A 20,372-nucleotide genomic window follows, 5' to 3' on the forward strand; every position below is an offset into this window, starting at 1 on the left:
TACTATTCTTCCAGTATGTTGAAAGACAAAAGATGTGGCTCCTGCTTAATAAAGGCAGAAAGATATATGAAGAAGGTTGTCAGAAAAACACAAGGGGTTTGGGTTGGTTTTATTTTCTCCCTCCAGTAACTGCTACACTTGAAAGTCAGTAAAACACACTGGCAGAGAGCCAGACAAGCTGCTTACTAATCATGTCACAAAAGTGGGTCAAGTTGCTCATTCACTAGCAGTGGGCAGATTCACAGAAAATAAAAGGGGGGGAAAAAAAGAAAAAAAGAAAGGAAAAAAAATCAGTCCAGAGAGCTAATGGACTCGTAGTTTTCACAAAAGTTAAAAGCACCCAAGCTACTGTCCTGTTTATCCTGATTTGAGACACTGTATTCGAACATAACCTGATTTTATGGAAAATACAGCTGGTAAAGTTCTGTCTAAGTACTACAGCCTTGGGAAATACAGGTAATTTGTGGTTATTTGGGGTGGTTTTTTGGTGGTTTTTTTTTGTGGGGGGGGTGGAAGGTTTGGTGGTTTCCTTCTGTTGTTGCAGTTGTTTTACCCCAGATCAGCTCTTATACACAGTTAATCCAACATATAGATGGAATCACTGAGCTGGGACTTAGTACATTTAAAATGAGGAGTAAGATGCAAGATAACGCCTCAAGCAGAACAGAATTACTCTTAAAAGACACTATTCAGAAAATAGCATAAGACAAGACATTTAAAGGAGATTTATGAACCAAACAGCACCTGGCCATGGGCTAAGAGTCCAGCAGCTGTGGGGCAAACTGATGTTGCAGAACAAAATTTTCTTCTTTTTACTGTGTTCCAGCATTAATTTATAGGGCTGTAGTTCATCCACTAAGCAGAAAATAATCAGGCATAATGAAAGACCAAAAAGCAGCTGTACCAGTCACACAGATTCTCTTGAGCTGAACTGGTTGTACAAACCAGTGAAAGAGCTGGTCTCCTTATGTAGCAGCTGGTGATTCTGACTCCTCGTGCTGCATACTGGTGCTACTTTAGGGGATGAGGACCTCTAGCTCAACATTTCAGGTACCAATCCCATGCCAGTGAGTATGCATTTGGAATAAATAACCAGTATGTTCCTCAAAATTAAGTGGACAAAACCAACAGTTTTGTAACAATCATTTAGGAACACTCAAAACCAGAGGCATTATCTCCAAAGTTCTCATTTGCAAAGGATCTCAAGGAATGTCTACCAGAGCTTTATGAATAAAACCAAGGCCCTTTCTTAGCTGTAGCTATTTGACAGATGCTAATACAACAGTAATATTCATGCTTAGCAATATGAGGAATATTACAAATATGGATCAAGTCAGCCAGGAATCTCCAACAACCAAGATGGTCTACCGAAGGCAGAGCTAAGGCAAAGCAAGACATGAGACTTAAGAATCTGAAATCTTTTAGCATTTCTCCAGAAAAGTGAATCAGAGGAACCAAAGTCACGTTTCATTTACATAAGACATAGAAATTTGAGAGAGTCCTATCCTTAGAAGGCTAGAAGTGGTTTGGTTAGACTATTTCAAAAGGCATAGTAGTGGAACACAATCTTCTCTTATTTGATTGCTTTTAATCTTAAGATCAGTTAAAAGCATCTCTGGTTGGAAAAAAAAAAACAAATAAAAGAATCCCAAACATATTGCATATGTGCATCTCAAAGGTATGACAGTTTCTGCTACTTAGTACTCAATACCACACAGTGAGCACAGTCCTCTCAGAGTATTACTATACCTACAACTGCATCTCTTAGCTAGGGTTGGTTTTTTTCCATATATACACATAATATATTATTTATAATCAACTTTCAGGTAAGTAGTTCAAAAAATAAGTTAAATGAAAAATTAAAACAAATTTTCTGTTAAGACCAAAAGCAAACAACACACTTTCATTAAAACAACAATAAACAATATGCATTTTTGCAGTAGCACTAAGTTGGGAGAGGTGTAAAAAAAAAACCAAACCAACCAAAAAAACAAAGAACCCAACAACCCACAAACCTGCTTTAACAAGGAACTAGTGTTCTGCCTTGCAAACATCTGTGTTTAATCTGTGTAGAATTTGTAAACAAGATGTTGGGCCTTTAGAAGTAAAGGCAAAAATGCTTTCCTTTATTATGGTATTTAAAGGCTATCATTTAAGAGTTTGTTTTTTTAATAGCTTGTCATTTATATAATAAAAACAAGTATTTGTACAAAGATGCAGTTTCTTTTTAAAAAAGCAGATCAGTTGAGTGTTTCATACTTTAATATATAAACTGAAACATATGAAAGCTATAAAAACATTAATGTGTGCCATGTATTAAACATGTAGCCTCATATTTAAATGCTTACATGTGGAGATTAAAAAAATTATCACAATGGAAATTTTACTTTCAATTATCATAAACAGACCAAAATACAGAGTAGAAACACGTCATTTCTGAAACTCAACAATTAGCATCACCTACTCTCTCAAACATCAGCTGGGCTCAAGTTGTACACTGTAAGCATAAGCTAACATTCTACCAATGAAAGCGTTACAAAATGCATTAAGAGAAAATACTGCCACTAATGAGTATCTCAGTCTATTCTTTTATTTAGTAATTTTTCTTTTAAAAGGCAGTTTGAATTGGTTTTATAAGGTTGGGGTTTTTTGCTGTTCTGCTATCAAAGGTCTTCTTTAAACCTATCCTGTGAACAACTCAGTCACATTACAACAAAACAAAAAGACAAATAATAACAGACCAGCTACTTTTAACATTTTAATAGTCATAAGTCCCCAATGCTGTTCTTCCACTCTGCACAGGGCAATTGTTTTATTTGGCACATTAAGGATAAAAAAGTCAAAAAAATGAACTGCAGTTTACAAACCTCAAATTGAACATCATTGTTCCAAGTCCATTGTTCATCAATGTCATGGCAAAATTAAAAACAAAAAAAAAAACCACACACACAACATAGGGAAAGGTTCTCCAATGATCAATATCATCAGAGCCTTGTAGCAGAAACAATATACATATATTAATGTTCAAACCAGGATCAGATTGCTAGGAATCTTACTTCTCTCAAGTCCTGTTGTGCTCTTACTTACAGTGTGTAAATCCTCACTAAATGGCAAGGAGGCTTTGATGAACACATTTCACATTGTATAATTCTCTCTCAATCTCAAGTTTTAATGCAGATACTTAAATATCTGTAAAGTCCTGTAAACTCTGGCTGCTTCCCAGTTGTCTGCACCAACTGCTCCCCAGGCAGGAGTGTTTCATTTCAAGCAGTGTCTCACACTGTGGTGTCTCCAAAGTCCTTGTTCCAGCGGATGTACGCCTCCAGCGTCTGAGGGCTCAAACTGCGCTTGATCTTCTTCAGAGACTCCGTGAAATCTGACAGCTTGATGTTTCTCATCTAAAAGGAAAATGAAAGACATCAGGGTCACAAGTGGTTTATGTACTTTGGTTTATTCAGGAAGTACTTGAGTATTCACTTTTAACAAAACATATTCTATGAGTGCTGCATCTTGATGTAAGAATGAATTTTTTTTGCAGAGTAGACATTCATTGCAACAACCCCTCAAGAATGTGGTAGAGTCTCCATTGCTGGAGGTTTTGAAGGTATGAGTGGGCAGGGTGCTAAATAATCTCATTTAAGTTCCCTTTCCCACAAAAGGATGGACCAGGTGATCTTTCAAGGTCCCTTCCAAACCAGAGTGTTCTATTATTCTATGAGCTGATGCAAGTATCTTGTAATTTAAGACTACCAGTAGGTACCATTTTAATAAAATAACTCCTGGCAATAGTAAGATCTGCCCTGTTACTTAACAGCTTATTAGACTGTGTCATTTCTTCCTGTTTCAGTAGGTGGTGTGAGCTGGTGCATATGAGGACATCACAACAAATTATCACAGATGCTGTTATCCTCCTGCAACAAATCCTTCCAGCTTATAGCTTTGGCCATGACCTCAAGCTAAACACAAAAAGCAACTGAGAAATGAAGTCCTGCTTCATTTTCTCCTGTGTAACTGTGCTTTGCACACACCTGAACAGAAACTTCTGAACTTCTGTACACACAACCGATCGTTTCCTTTTTTTTTTTTTCCATATTTACAGTACAGCTGCAGTTTGTGGTCAGGAGCTTCATCTTTCTCTTTATGATGGTACATGTCAATGAATGCAAGTATTATACATATACATGCACAAATCTCTTTTAGGTTCTCCCCAAGTTAACCTCCTTTGTGTAAAGATGGGGTGGAGGGGGTAGAAGTAATTCCACATAATACTTCTGGGAATGTTCTTGGGAAGTAACACTGAGTAAATAATAGCCAGGGCTCTGACATCATCAGCTAGGTAACACATACTGCAGTTCAGTGTGAAGGAAAAGACAGGACAGTCAGATGAAATTAACAACAGACTTACTAACAGAAAAAGAAGTGTTCTGAAGCCTGAAAGCCAACAAACTACCCATGAACCTCTGACATCTGAGGACAGATCTTCTCAATCTCTATTTCTACAGAATTTTCTTTAAGGATGCAGCGATTAAAAAAGATGATACCCCCCAAAATTATCCTATCTTGTATGATACTACACATAAAAAAGGGACTTTAATAGTTTCTAGTGAGAAAACCTTCTATTGAAAGGGGAATATGCAGCTGCTAAAACAGCTTACCTCACTGGCAGACATGTTCTTCACCTGTTCTGGTTTTAATTCTGTAAAAATAAAAATAGATGGGTGAGTTTAATAAGAAAACTTTCATCATTTCTGACAAATAAAACATGCTAAAAGCACTTATATTCTGGAAAAAACTCTTGCGGCTAAAAATTATACCTTTCTGCCTCAACACAGTCTCCTATAAAGAAAGGTACATGGTGGTTTTGCCTCCTCCTTCCCCATTTATCAGATCCTCGACCAGGCTGCTCCCACGCTCAGTTACTGCAGGTGCAGCACAAAGTGATAGCAGAATTATTCCTTCTTCCTAAAGTATGGAAAACAGCACACAAGCCAACAGAGCTACCTCCCCCATATTAATTGCGGTAGCCACAGCCTCCCTACTGAATTTCAGGAAACAGAAGGTACAGTTAGCCAAGAACACTGAAATAGAATCAGGCAGGGCACATCAGAGTGCTTCTTGCTCTATGCTGCACTCATGGGATCTGAACATTCTTGCATCATTCACCAATTAGTTTTTTTTTGGAACTTGCAATAATCTCATGATATCAACACATAACAGCAAACACTTTGCTAGGAGAGTACAAGAAAAAACCTAGACAGGATTGGCAAGGATAATATCACAAAACATTTTCCAAAATGTACTGTTTTATATGGAAAACAAGTGAAGGAGCAAGTGAAAGAAATGTGTTGCACAACGTTACAGGGTCTCTTCTTGAAATGGACTCGCCTGTGAAGTGAGCTGTCAGCAAAGTAAAGCCTGCATACCTAAATGCATACATTATTAATTCCACCACTCTAAATAAATATATTCAAATGCTTAGGAGACATGATGTCTCTTATGAGAGCCATTTAATGCAGTTCTGTTTCCCAGTTATTATGCAGGGTTGTGAAATATGTGCTTTACAAATTCAGCAGCTGAAAGAAAATGTGTAAAAACATTACATTCCAACAGCTGCTTTCAAAAGCGAGAGTGCACTGGCAACAATGCATGCTACAGGATTAAAAAAAAATAATAAACACACCCACAAAACACGAACAGACCTCTCCTCCCCATAAATAATTTAAGAGAGTTGCAACAATTTTTATTTACACATAATAGGCTGATATTACAGAACACTTCTGCTCTGCCTGCCTTTAGTACCTTTCTGTAAAGTAGGACAATATGTCTACAAACAGAAAACTAACACCAAATCTTCACAATCTTTTCTACACAAAAATCCTGCTACTGATCTCCACTAAACCACATCAGTTCCCTCAGATGTGACTACTGGACACATAACTAGCTAGTTAAAGAGAACAAAGAGAAGAGGTGTTGGAAAAAAGTATTCACATTAAAACTGTGGTTTTTTCCTAGCTGGACATGTCAGAGAAAAAACAAATATAAGTAAAACTCTGGATCATTCACAGTTGTCATCTGGATCACAATTCACCATTAACAGTTAAAAATACAAAAAGCTATGCCGTTCAAACTGTATCTAGAAAAATCCCATAAAATAGCTTGTTTCAGTTTTCTTCCCCTTAGACTTCAAAGATATTTGACTCTTTTATAAAGGCAAGTAATGCACATAGCAATTGCTATTCAAGTAGTAATTTAGCTACAACAGAACTGACACCAGTCTCAGAAAGACTCTAGTTAAAAACCCTACAAATCAGCAAGAAACATTTCACACTGCTTTTCTCCTATGACACAAAAACTTTGTTTCACATGCTGAGATGCTGAAGGGCTTTGTGTAAGTAAATCTTATAAAGATGCTATTATGACGAACAGACTAAAATTCAATGAAAAAAGTTAAATTTCAGAGGTTTTAGAATTATAAAGATGCAAGAAAATGTACCTCTAATGTCAAAACCTCAATAAAAATCTCTGCAGCTTACCTCGAATGGGGCCAAGAGCTGCATCCTTCGCTAATGCAGTGAGGTCACTTCCAGAGTATCCATCTGTCATTCTTTGGCAAAGGAAAAAGTGGGGTCAAGGAGGAAGCAAAAAAACCAAAAAGCTGCTTCAAATCAATTTAATTGCAGATAATCAAAGTGTTAGTTAATCAGAAGAAGTATTACTTTGATGTTATTTTTCAAGTTTAAAAAATCAGAAGTGTGTTCAGTATAAGTGATCTTTCACAGATTAAAGTACAGATATTCAAGTACCAAATAACATTCTAGAAAAAAAAAAAAAAAAGGCAGCACCTAGGATTTGTAGATGAAAACTGATTCCAATCACATTTACTATTTCTGTAGGAGAATTCTGCACCAGTAGTTTATCAATATCTGTCAATTACCGTAAAACCAAAACTTCAATTGTCCTGTACAGTCTGTCAGAGCTGTTCCAGAATTAGACTTAATATCCAAGTTAACCACTGAAACACTCTGGAGAATAAAGGCCTCCACTGAACCAGGAAGCCAATAATACCAAATGCCAGCATAAGTGAAAATGAGTAGTTCAGGTTACCTAAAGGAAAATTTAAAAACAAAACCAGCAGCCTTGTAAGAACAGTGGCTAGCTGCAGCAACATGAGCTTAGTCTTCTGGAGATCATAAAGTCTGTTATAGCTTGTAGAAAAAGTTGCAGAGGGGCAAAGGAACACAAAATCATAACGGAAGTTAAATACTTCTCTCTTTTAAAACAAAGAAAGATGGAAAAAGAAGCAGGCAGGATGCTCAACTTTTACATTTCCTCTAAACCCTTTAAAAAAGGTTGCTCAAGTTGCATTTGTAATTTGGTTCTTACATTTGCAGTTAGAATACAGGACACTGACTGCGTTTTTCCTCCATTTAGCTATTACTGCAGCCTAAACATGGCCTGAGCTAACAACCTTCAAGCACAGACGGAACATATTCAGTTGGATGACACATCAACTTCTGCAACATTACTAAGAGGCTGACAAATGCTACATCCAAGACTGTACTAACCTCTGTTGTCCTACCACAAGGAGAAACAGACTGAAGTACATCCACCTGCCTATCTTTGCTGTCTCACAGAATGTCTTCACTCCTTCCTGCCCTACCTGCTTTTTAGTCTAATCTCCTTCACACAAATTATTAGATTTAGGTGACTAACAGCAGTACTGTGCCAATCTCAAAGATGAAGAACATAAAACAACTCTATTTCATAAGAGGAGGGAAAAATTAACCCACATTTTCCCAAGTGAATTTGAAAGTGAAAAGAACCTAAAATTGTCCAGTGCTAGCAAGGCACCAGCAAAGAGAACTTGCCTTTTATGTGAAATGAATGCCAAGTGCAAAACTGGTGCTATCTTTTTGCATCAGGGAGGAGAGCTGGACTCCTTGAGGGACGGGTGGAAAGAAGCATCCTCCTCCCTCCTCCTCAAAGGAAAGAGCTGATGAGCATGTTTCAACAACAGAAACCTGACTGGGTGTATCTTATATATGCATATATAAAACCACTTTCATACAGCCTGACAGGGAAACATCTTCCCCAAATAAATGAATTCATGTTGTTGCTGTTGGATGATTTACATGAGTTACATTTTGAATGAATTAAACAGTCTGAATGAATGCAGTAGAGGAACATATTTATTTAGTATGGTTACAAAATACTTACCTAGCTAGTTGAGCCAACTCTTTTTGGGTTAATGGACTTCCTTGCTTGCTTAGAAGATTTTTAAGCAAAATCAATCTTGTCTGAAAAGAAGATAAAATTATCAGATGCAAAACTCGTTTTCACGGAACACTTAAAATTGTGTTGCAAGAACAGAACTAGCTTTTGTCAGTTTTGCTTTTGTGCTTCACCAGTTTAAACTTGCCCATAGTGCTTGTGCAATTAGACTGTGCACTATCATCCCTTCAGGAGCAGAGATAAGGACTAGGTAAAATCAACACCAAGAGCCTAACTATTAGTATCAAGAAGAATTAGAATCTTCATCAAAATTCCTGATCTCCTGTTGAACTGACAAACATTAGGAAAATTACTTCTGTCTTTTGCAATAAAACACTCCTTCAGCCAAACAAACATGCTCCTCTAAGTCCTACTTCAGAGTTGCCCACGTCTGCCAGTCTGTCAGCAACACCTCACTAGTCAAGAAGTACTGAGCAGCTACCACCAGATTTGCTACTAGTATGAGTGAAAAATACCCACAAATCTTAAAATACTTCTCAGAATTAATGCACCGTGTATATGGGCAAGGTGAGCCAGAAATTAGTTCACGGAACTGTAACCATCCAGAAGGGCAAGTTAAGAATTGCCTATAAGTGTCTTAAAAATGTGAGTAGAAAACAATACTTACCTCCTCGTTTGGTAAAGACACATATACCCGTTTGGTGAAGCGTCTGAAAAAAACTCAAACATGTATACATTGTTCACACTATTATGTAACTATTTATCCCATACAAATCTAACATTTAGTTTGGTTAAGTGACAAAATTTCACTTTCAGCATCAAATTCTAGGAAGCAGAACTGGAGATTTTGAAAAAACCAACAACAACCAAACAAAAAATATGTACAAACTACTGGTGCCACCTTACTCTTATCTGAATTTATAAGACTCCTCCCAGAGAGGAAACACTCTAAAGGCAGAAATACAACTGACTACCAGCAATGAAATGAAGCCTCTCTTAATTTTTACACAAAAAAGTCTTTGGAATAATTTCTTCAGGCAATGCTGACATATCTATTTTCCTCAATCAAGAATGAAAAGAGAATAAAGTATGAGTACCTTTAACAAAAAAAGCCCTACGGCAAATCTACAGCAAGATCTGTAATTGCATGGGATGTCAGAAGACAATATTCACAGAGAAGAAATACTAGATTTCTGGTCAATCTGGAAAACTGATCAAATTTTCTCCTTTATTTTGCCATTATGATCCAAATAACAAAAAAGTAAAATATTAAATTAATTTAAAAACCACTGACGTGACCTCAACAGGTACTACTGTTTCAGACTATTCCAAGACCACCATGATTGTGCAGATGCATCTCAAAAGAAAAGAGCCCCTCTTTGAGAGGTTAAATAAGTTAGCCTTGCTGAACAGCTTTTACATATTACAAAACTTAACTGAGACACTAGGCAAAACCTGTTCTTCATAATGAGTATCACCTTAGTGTATATTCAGAAAAAGATGTTTTGATACCTGAGAACAGCATCATCAAGCTCCTGAGGCCTGTTTGTTGCTCCCATCACAAGTATTCTGTCCTCTCCAGAAGACTGCACCTATATAATGTGGGAAGGCAAGCCAGCTCAGTTTACACACTCTACATTAAGCAGAAATACAACAAAACCAGTTAGAGATTTGCCATGGATTCAGCACACTGATGGGATCTTTATATATATATGTATGTATGTATGTATGTCTGTGTTTCGGGTTTTTTTCCCATTAAGGTAGGTTTAAAATATTCCTCAGATAATTGTAAAGTCAAACCAGGAAAAGGTAAAAAAAACCAAAAAAAACCAACAAAAGCAAAATCAAAAAAGGCTTTCTGGAAAAATCTGAGACTATAAAACTATAAAAGGCACTCATAAGTTTAGTTACCAGGAGATAATTACGTTGAAAAAAAACCAGACATTCTGCTGTTCTGGGGTTTTTACACCAAACATTGTTTTGAAGCCGATAGGGTGAGAATCAAAACTTTAAACTTAAGTATAGCCAGAATCACAAAATCAGAACAGAGATCCATCTAACACAGGTCTCACACAAATCCAGTAATCAAAACAGGCTATAAATCAACCATAATAGCAGAAAGGCACAGCAATTTCCTTCCCAATTCACTCATTTTATACCCCAGAATATGGAGGCTTACACCTTCCAAACGTTAGAGGAAACTCTGGGCTATCAGAGACATTATTTGCTTAGTGTTCAATTCTTTATAGATTTAGGTTCACTGCTACCGTACCATGTTCAAAAGGTTCACCAAAAATACTCTATGACATAGATACACTTCAAATATTAAGTCAGCAGACTTTACATTATGCTTATTTTTCCCTTTTCATTTTAAGGGAAAACTCTGCATGTGTGTGTAAATAATCTCTGCATATCGCTGTCACATTGCATCATTTGTCCTGATTCATCCATTTTGGAGTTTTTCCCAACCTTGCTGCCTCTCCATGTTGTTACCTGCTCCTCCTGTACCTCATTACTATTTCTTCACCACTGTAGCAATATTCCATTGTGCTAATGGAACACACACTAAAATTATTCACTACAAGAACAGTGCTGAAACAGAAAAATACTCTGATATCATTTGTGTCTCTGTTCCACTATGAAATCCAGTTCCTCTTCCTGGATATTGCATTCATGCCATTAAATACTTCTTACTGAATTCTGTCTTCTCTAGCTTATGATACCAAGAAAAAAGTTATGTAAAGTTGTAACAAAAGGTGTACTAACACAGAAATTAATCCTTCTGATGTGTCAAAACTGTGTATACATGAGATATATATGTATATATATATGTTTTTATATATGTGTATATATGTTTATATATATATAATACCTGAACTAGTCTCTTGGAAATCCTCATATCTCAAGTCTCACCCCTTGACAGTGCATGTTTGTGACACATATTCCTTTGAAACCAAAAACTATTTAAATGGCTTTTAATCTTGTTTTGCTTTGCCAGAATAAAGAGAAGTGACTCATGAAGCCATGCAATTGCAAACATGGATTCAGCTCTCTGTGACCCTCAAATGTCCCTCTTGCCCTGTAAGAACAGCTGTCCTCACAGCTCCTTTGCTACTGCCATCTGTTATCCTTTCTTCTCTGTCCATAATCTTCCAAGACATTATTACAGCTCATCTCCAGATCACTACCTTTCAGTCCATCAGTGCATATTCCAGAATATCACAGTAAGCAGGTAGAAAATTAAAAACAACCAAAAAAAGCTGTTTGCCAATTATGGTGGGGTGGGAGGGAGGCTGAGCTAAACTCCAGCAGCCAAACCCTTTGTAATTCACCTATAGGTTTTACTGGCACCCATTACAATTACCCAATTTAGCTAAATCAAACAATACCAAGATTAAATACTTACACCATCAAATTCTATTAAAAACTCTGTTTTTAGACGCCTGCTAGCATCATGTTCACCTTCTCGTCTTTCACACAAAAGGCTATCAACTTCATCTAAAAAACAAAGAAATACATCTTAACTAAGCATACAACATCAAAGTTTTTCTATTTGCCTATGTTCCTTGCTAATATAAAGCTCCTTTAAGGAAGACCAGATCTTCATTCTTTAGGAGACAGACAGATCTTAGGAAAGTTTAAAAACCTGCGTGATGTGTTGGCCTTTGAATAGGTAACGCCAAGCACAAATGAGAGGGGGAAAAAAAATTAAAACATCTTTCTGATGATAAACTGCTACTCAGGACAAGCAAAATATATTTTCATGTTTGAAGTTTAATGGACTCACTCTGTAAAGGCAGTACAGTATTTTTCTTTTAGAGAGCACCTGTTCCCACTATTACCACCAACTAAATAACATAACAGCAATCTAACATGCTTTATATGAAGCACTGATTGCCCAGTAAGTCATATCTGAGACAGTTGTCCTGAGCTGCAGAATTACCCAAAAGAAGTTTACCCAACTATTCCAATAGTTAAATACTTACTAATCTTTGGTAAGTAAGATTATTTAAGAAAGTAAATTAAAGTTAAAATTTAACATCTTACCAATAAAAATTATAGAAGGTTGAAGTTCTCTCGCTACTGCAAATAGTGCACGCACCAGTTTCTCCCCTTCACCCACCTAAAATAACAATAAACTGGTTTTTAGGGGGTTACAAATTTTTACTATAAGACAGCTAACAGAAGGACCTACAGAAAATCTTGCTAGTAACCTACACTCAGTCCATTTATACATATTCAGATTATCACTGGTTCAGTACATACAATGAAATTGTTTACATCTTTAAAGAAACACTACAACTTCTCTTATGATCACAACTGAGTTAACTGTCAACAGATTTTGGTGCCTAATGTACCAGAGTGAAAAAGAGCTGGGACCAAACTAATTCACTTTTTAAGGATGGAAAATCCCACAACCACTCATCTGCATTACTGCCATTGCCAAGCTGAAAAAACCTTTGACACTGCTTTATCACAAGCACAAACCAAATTTTTTTTACTTCACTAGTCATTTTAAAAACTATGTTCATTATAGGCTAACAGTTCACCAAGGGCTCATCAGAAGTCTCTGGGTTTCTTAACCCCTAATTAAAGCATGGGTGTTTTCAAATCAATATATTTTACAGCCACTACTTACATATTTTGAAGTCAGACTCGCTGCACTGATGTTAAAGAAAGTAGCATTTGATTCTGCAGCAACTGCTTTGGCCTAGGAAAGGAGGGAAAAACAAAAGTACTTTTAAAAGCTATCATATTGAAGATAGTTCTCTGCATCTGCAGTGACCACTCATGTCCTAATGGACAGTTTTGAAAACCACTATTTCTTCAAAGGGAGCACCTTGTAAATGGAACACAAAACTTCTGTCCAGGTCACTTATAAATGAGAATGGCTATGCAAAACAATAGAGAAATTTCCAGACTACCATAGACTTTTCCAATCCCCTTAGCTCCATAGCCAACTACAACTTGCTGTGGAAGAATAAAAGCCTCCAGTTCCTTTCAATTTATCCTGAATAGAGATCTAAGCCAGTTTTTACTAATTTAGGGTGGTAATTTAAGGCATTGGTTGGATCAAATCACATTAAAAAATACTGTGTTTTTTCCCCTTCTTTATCTGTGCAAAAGCTGTTTTCAGAGGAAATCTAGGGAAAATAATCACTTGGAATGCTCATTCTCCTTTAACAGTTTCACCATATTCAAGAAATTATGATTCCCTGCTTATAGAATCTAATTTTAGTGATTAGCAATTATGTTGCAGTATGTCAAACATAACAGATGAGCCTACATGAGCTGCTCTACATTCACACTCCTGCACTTGAGAGCTGCTCCAGCTCCAGTGTCAGCAGGAGTGCAGCTGCAGCCACACCATGTGATCAGGACGATGTGCCCGGCGCAGCCGCGTCAGGACACTCGATGCTCCCTGCCCGATGCACAGCCATGGAGCTCCAGCTCCCTGCAGCTAGCACAGCAGGCTGAGGAAAAAAGCTCTGGCTAGGCAGTTCCACAGCTCTTACACTCTTTGCACAGCAGGGTGCAAGTGAGACAATCCCTTTGTTTGCTACAGTGCTCCCTCCTCATTTCCAAAATGTACTTCTAGTATGTTTCAGCAGAGAGCAGATAATTTCTGATCAATCACTGCTATACAAAACAATGAACCCACTTCCTTTTGCTCTCTCTGAAAATGAAACCTGGACTTGCTGGTTAAAGTTTTAAAATATTACTTGTCATAATGAAAATAATTAAAGAGAGAACAGTTTAGCAATTCCCTCCATAAAATCCACGGTTAAGAACAACTTTGCCCTTTTATGTGTGAAATAACACCATAATATATATTCTGTAAGAATGTACAGTTTACTAGTCCAAGCCCCAAACTGAAAGCCATCCCTTGTGGTTACATTTTAAGCCCACCAACTCATGCAGGAAGTGATTTTCTCACCAGCATTGTCTTCCCATTTCCTGGTGGGCCAAACAGCAATAAACCACGTGCAGGAGCTCTCAGACCTGTAAATAACTGAAAAGGACATCATCATAAGTTATCATCAAAGACTTGAATATAATGTTACTTTACCTTTGCAAGAAAATGGTTTAAGACTGAGGACACTGGCTAGTACTGATAGCAACAGTAGCAGTGAGAGCCACAACAGTGCAGGCTTTGAGAGAACCACACTCTGTTACTAACTTGACCTAATGCACACCACTATTGTTTCCCAAGCAGCAGCTAAATTATGTTGTAATTGTTCTGTGCCTGGATGCACTGTGCAAGCAGTTTAAAACACTTTCCACAAGACAGACTAGCCTATCAAGTTTAAAGCATCAATTCCAGTTAAAAAGGGAGTAATGAAGGTGTACAGTAGGAGAGTTAGTGTTCTTACTAATTCCATATGGAAGATCTCCTTAATCTTTCCTTATTAAATGAAACTTGAGCAGACAAGTTTCAACAAAATTACTTAAAATACTACTTAACAACCACCTACTCTCTCTATGCTACTGACAGTCATCTCTCTCTCACTTTGCACTAGATTCATCTTCCCTACTCTATAAAATTGCTCCCAACATACCTAGTGCAAGCAAGTCTACAAATTCTCACAGAATACATAATTTTCAGTTATTACTCTTGCCTATTTTCTCTAGCACTTTGTCTTTACCCCTTCCCTCAAAAGTTTCAGAGTTTCTCTTTTGGTCTCATACTCACCCCTCCCTTCCAGCTTCCAATAGTTCCAATAAACAAGCAAAAGCAATAGGAGGGTATCTCATATACATCCCATGTGTAAACAGCACTGTCTGCAGGCATTTCTTTCCACAATATCCATGACAACAAATAGCTCCATTTCCAGTGTTATATTTCTGTCCTGACTGACCAACATGTGTTTTCTCTTATCATTTCATCATCCACAGCATTTTGTTTGTGCTTGACTCTGATCCCTAAAAGTAGTTACCCAGCTATTCACTAAGTGAACACTCCATGGCTTACCAGCATGTGCATTTTTTGTCTGACTTCTTTTGTTTGAAATAATTCTTGGGGAGTTCAACCATTTTCACACAGCCCGGATCAAATCTGTAACTCTTTCTCACCTTGATCATCACCTACAGTTCAGCTGCACTGACATTTATTACTGAGATACACAAAGCTTTTCAAGTTTTTGTTAACAAGGTAATTATCCTTAACATGGTCTGAACTGCTACCATTTCATTAGCATCTAACCACTGAAATGGTTTCGACCAATGCTTCCTGCTTATGTACCCCAACTTTTGCTCTCCTACAAAAATACCACCGGCTTGTTAAATATGAGTTTGAGTTCAAAACTCATTAAGACCAGAACTCAACTAGTTAATTTACTAAGTAACCCCCTACAGTTGCCACATCTATTGTGCTCATTTATAAGGAATAAAACCAACCCTTTCTACTTCCAAGGAAAGTGTAAAAATTAATGGGATTCTCTGTTCTGATTACATCTCAACCTACACCAAGGTCAGGCCCATTGCAATATGAGACAACCTTATTGAAAATTCCATGTTACTGGAAAAGCTACTCCAAGCCTCCCATCTCCAAGTCCTTCCCACCCAGCTCACAGTGTTGGTGTCACTGAACAACACACTTGACATGCTATAGCACTGTAGTAACAGAGATGCTGTAATGACATCTTCCTTTCGCATAACATCTGAGCACACACATTTGTTGCCAAAGCTTTTTTCTCCTTACAGCTCATATTTCTGTGATGCTATGCCAGGTTTAAGGTTTCTTCCCTATGCTGCTTCAGTAGCTGCATTAAGGGGGAAACCACAGGGCAACTCCAGTCACCTGTCCACGTAACAAATGAGACACCCAAGCAAACAAAAAGTACAAACAGCATTTTTTCTTCAATAATCACAGAATCATAAAGTGGGACTGGGTTGGAAAGAACTTTGAAGACCATCTACTTCCAGCTTCCCTGTCATGGACAGGAACATTTTCCACTAAAGCACACTGCTCAAAGCCCCTTCCAATCTGGCTTTGGACAACTCCAGGATGGGGCATCCACAACTTCTCTGGGCAACCTGTTCTAGTGTCTCATCATCCTCACAGTGAATAATTTCTTCATAATATCCAAATCTAAACCTACTCTCAGTTTGAAGCCATTTTCCCTTGTTCTGTCACTACCTGCCCTTGTAAACAGTTCCTCACTGCTTTTCTTTTAGGTCTCCTTCAGGTACTGAAATAATGTAATAAGGTCAGCCTGGAGCCCTCTCTTCTCCAAGCTTAACAACTCTAATTCTCAGCCTTTCCTTACAGGAGAGGTGCTCCAGTCCCCTGATCATCTAGCTGTTCCTCCTCTGGACTTGCTTCAACAGGTCCATGCCCTTCCTGTGCTGGGGAGCCCAGAACTGACACAGCACTCCAGCTGGGATCTCATGAAAGCACTACAGGAAACCATTGCATGCAATTTCCTCAAAGGTACTGCAACTTTTAGTAAGTTCAGCTCTAGAAAATGACCAATTTTTTTTTTCTTAAGAGTAGCTCAGAATATTCCAGCAGTATGCAGACTAGGCCTGAATTTAAACAGTCACAGTAGTTGAGGTACCATCTATGATAAATCAAAGCCTGAATTATCAACTTCCATACAGCCAAGTAAAGAGGAAATCTGCCCCCAAATGTTATATATCTCAGCGTATTTGGTTGTTCACTACACTTCTTTGTATCCTTTCCATCTGTGAATAAAATATTCAGTGTTTGACCAACACCCTCACAGAGAGGATGACCACAATAAGAGTAACGTATTTCCAAACAGTGAGTGTCTATACAAACCTCATTTGTATAGATAAATTTCCCATTTCACCCTTCCAGTTTGGGGCTTTGTCCCTTACATGGCCCCACAGTGTTGGAGACACAGCTATAGCTATCTGGAACAGTCAGCCTGACAAACAGTGAGAATTTTTGTTTGTTTGCTTTTGCTGTTTGTTTTATGGGGTTGTGGGGGTGTTGTGGTTTTGGTTTCTTTTAGGGGTTTGTGGTTTGCTGATTTGATTTGGGCTTGAGTTTTTGGGGGGGTTTCTTTTTTTTTTCTTGCTCCAGTCACCTTCTGCAACATCGATTAACCAGAAGACAAGGAATTTCCTGGCAGTATTTTACACAAAAATCCTATATTCCCCTTTTCCAAGATGACTAGGACCCCACAGCTACTCATAGCTGCACAATCAGTAAAAACAGGATTCCAGAATCATCATTTCATGTGTGAAGCCCAGCACATTTCTTTCATCCTGTCACAGATTGACAACAATACCCAGTTGCTTACCTCAGGTCTAAGAGAAGGAAGGATAACAATTTCTTGCAAAGCTTGTTTAGCCAGTTCCTGCCCTGCGATATCATCAAATTTGACAGCTGGCCCACTAACAAAGAAATGGAATACTGATTAGTCTAACAATGAGATACTCTTTTTCAGCTGCAGCTGACTAATTTAATGCATTTGACTATTTACACAGAACCCTTTTGAGAAAATCTACAACTTATATTGTTAAGTATTTCAAAACATTCTTTTGCCAAAGAAACAATAATAAAAACCCAACCAAAAAATCCCCCAAAAAACCCAACAAAGTAGAAGTACTAACTTCATTCCAATTGGACCAAGATTGTACTGAATGCAAAACTGATTTACTGGATTGAAAAGCCTACTTTTCTTCATACTTACCTATCAACAACTTCATTTAGGATAAGATTAGCCAGATTGCTGTCCACATTTCTAAATATCTTAGTGTCTTTCTTTTTTCGAGGAGCAGTGGTAGGAGTAGAAGGCTTATTTGCTCTGCTGTTTTTAGGAGCAGCCTGGATAGGGGGGAAGAAAAAAAGCCCAAAACCCCCAGATTAATACTTTGAAAGCGTAGTGTTAAACAAAGTAAGATCTACATCTCATTTGCTCCAGTAAAAAGCCTGTTCACAAATATCCAATATTCTACTGCTGTATTTGGCTACAAATCATACTATCATATTAGTCAGCCATGAGTAGGCAATCTTAGGGTCCAGTGGTGAAGTATCTTTGGTTTGAGGTTTTTTTCTTTGATAATTCATTTATTTAACTACAGTATTTTTCCCCAGCATACTCTGGAAATAAGCATCACAAACCATCTCAGGTTCTCAATACCTATAAGCAAGAATTCCTACTACTGTTGTACTTTGTTACAGGCCACTTAAAAGTCTTCATATTATAGCAGCAACAATGCTTTAGCAGAACAGTTAGGTTCAGTCCATTCTGCTCTTTATTCCACTTTACTGGGTAACAAGGATGGAAGGGAAAAAGATAGGTCAAAAGAAATGCTGTAATTTTCTGTATTCTCACTGTAGGACTTCTGTGCTTCAGTCCCAGCCTAAGTATAATTTGCTTTTCAATGTGGCTGCAAAACAACCTGTGCGTGCATGCATGCTTTGGAAGAGAAGAACATGTAGGGGGAAAAATCTTGTAGTTCTGGAATAAGCGGTTTCCCCCTCTATCTTTTACATACTAGAAGTAAGATTTATTTTTCTTCTAGGTAACTTTCACTCACTTCCCATGCAATTTATAAAACAAGTAGTATTTATTACTGTGATTATACTTAAAATCCTTTTCCCATGCACCCACCTGATGCCCTCCAATTTCTAAAATTCACTCTGCAGCATACCTCAAGAGGCCTGTCTAAAAATTTGGAGTTTCAGTTTTTTCAAAAACTTTCTACTGCTACAATATTGCAATTAAGGCATTAAATCCAAAGCTGCTTCTGGAATTTACACTTGATTTTTCAAGTGCATACTTGCATATTTATCCTCACTATACCTTGTGAGCTGAAGGTGTAGGATTAGGTGCTGGTCTAGACACAGATGATGATACCCCACTGTAGCTGGGCGTTCTGTGGTGACCTGAAAGGCCTGTGGATCCAGTTTTTGCAACAGTCTTTGAACGAGGAAGGGAATTACTCGTGTGTGTTAGGGGGTCCTTCTTTTTTGGAACTGCTCCACTTTCTATAAAGAAAACCAGTGTTGTATGAACATTTGCAGCAGTCATACTTTACCACCAACTGCAAGTAGAAGATAGAATTGTTGAAACATATAATACTGCATTATAGAAGAACAACACACATTTCTAAAGAGATTTAGTGTTTTTAAGGGGATATTGACTGCTGTTTTCACCTACAGATAAAATTCTAATTTTTAGCTCTCAAAATTAACCCTAGTTAGCCATCTTAGAAAAAACAGAGATAACTTAGTCCCATTATCAAGGGAAGAACACCATCTGCTCCTTATGATGCGAAGTCCTCTGCTGTCTTCTTTCCCAAGAACTCTTAAAAATAATCATCACACTGTCCCCCAAATTTCAAGCCTTTAGATTCTGAGTATTGATTCTTTCAGTGATGTTAGCAGGCTAGTTAATTGGATGCCAGCTAACATTATCTAGCACCTTCCACACAGAAACTTCACCAAGGCATTTTAATCTGGAAAAATTACAGTAGTAGTTATACTTGCAAGTGACTGTCAGGTGTTTTTTCTTTCAACTTGCTTCCACTTTAGCAATCCTGAGGTGTAAGTAAATTCTGAATGGACCAGTCTGAAGCAGCTTACCTTCCTACATTAAAAATTAAGTCTTAAACTACATTTAAACATCACGAGACATCCCACTCACACTACTTATTCACCTCCATGATGAAGCAGAAAAGTCTCAAATTAGGTGACAGATAAACTTGAAATATTGGCCACAGGCCATCAAACTACAAAAAGTCATTCTGGTTCAGAGTAAACAAAATAGCACTTGATGTCTACATTCTCCATATGGGATACATGGTAAAATAAAGTTCCTTGGCACAGAAATGACAGTGCAAAACATCAAATCACATTAAGAGGTAAGAAGGTGATACAGCAAGCAGGCAGGTTGGTCAGGCTGGTTAATGATTAGAGCATAGCTTGAGATTAGGGTACTTTATGTGGTGGGAATACACTACTGGAAACTGTCTAGTACAGTACTGTTGTTTGCAATGGAAACTATAAATACTGTCTTATTTCACATCCTTTTAAAAGGATTAAGGAGTCTTTTGATTAGATAAGACAAATAGGGCATCAGAGGTAAGGAAGCTCAAAATAGATTGTAGAAATTTGCAACTCAATTTGACCTGCTAGTCTTAAGGAACAGGCCAAAGAACTC

The 20,372-nt window shown here is 37.6% G+C and overlaps 1 protein-coding gene across 4 annotated transcripts in view; it reads right to left on the reverse strand.

The window, feature by feature from the left end:
• Positions 1–975: 975 nt before the first annotated feature.
• The window catches only part of SPAST (spastin), a 35,429-nt gene continuing 16,032 nt past the window's right edge, over positions 976–20,372 (reverse strand). For all 4 annotated transcript variants that reach the window (XM_064708790.1, XM_064708788.1, XM_064708789.1 and 1 more), the window contains 13 exons: positions 19,014–19,198; positions 17,898–18,031; positions 17,505–17,598; positions 14,171–14,245; positions 12,872–12,943; positions 12,280–12,355; positions 11,639–11,730; positions 9,745–9,824; positions 8,900–8,942; positions 8,218–8,297; positions 6,534–6,604; positions 4,656–4,696; positions 976–3,398 (listed from right to left, as the gene is read on the reverse strand). In XM_064708790.1, coding sequence (XP_064564860.1) covers positions 3,276–3,398; positions 4,656–4,696; positions 6,534–6,604; positions 8,218–8,297; positions 8,900–8,942; positions 9,745–9,824; positions 11,639–11,730; positions 12,280–12,355; positions 12,872–12,943; positions 14,171–14,245; positions 17,505–17,598; positions 17,898–18,031; positions 19,014–19,198 — 1,166 coding nt within the window. In that variant the 3' untranslated portion in view covers positions 976–3,275. The remainder of the gene's footprint in view (positions 3,399–4,655; positions 4,697–6,533; positions 6,605–8,217; positions 8,298–8,899; positions 8,943–9,744; positions 9,825–11,638; positions 11,731–12,279; positions 12,356–12,871; positions 12,944–14,170; positions 14,246–17,504; positions 17,599–17,897; positions 18,032–19,013; positions 19,199–20,372) is intronic.

Source organism: Zonotrichia leucophrys, chromosome 3 (genome assembly GCF_028769735.1).
Source record: "Zonotrichia leucophrys gambelii isolate GWCS_2022_RI chromosome 3, RI_Zleu_2.0, whole genome shotgun sequence".
NCBI lineage: Eukaryota > Metazoa > Chordata > Aves > Passeriformes > Passerellidae > Zonotrichia > Zonotrichia leucophrys.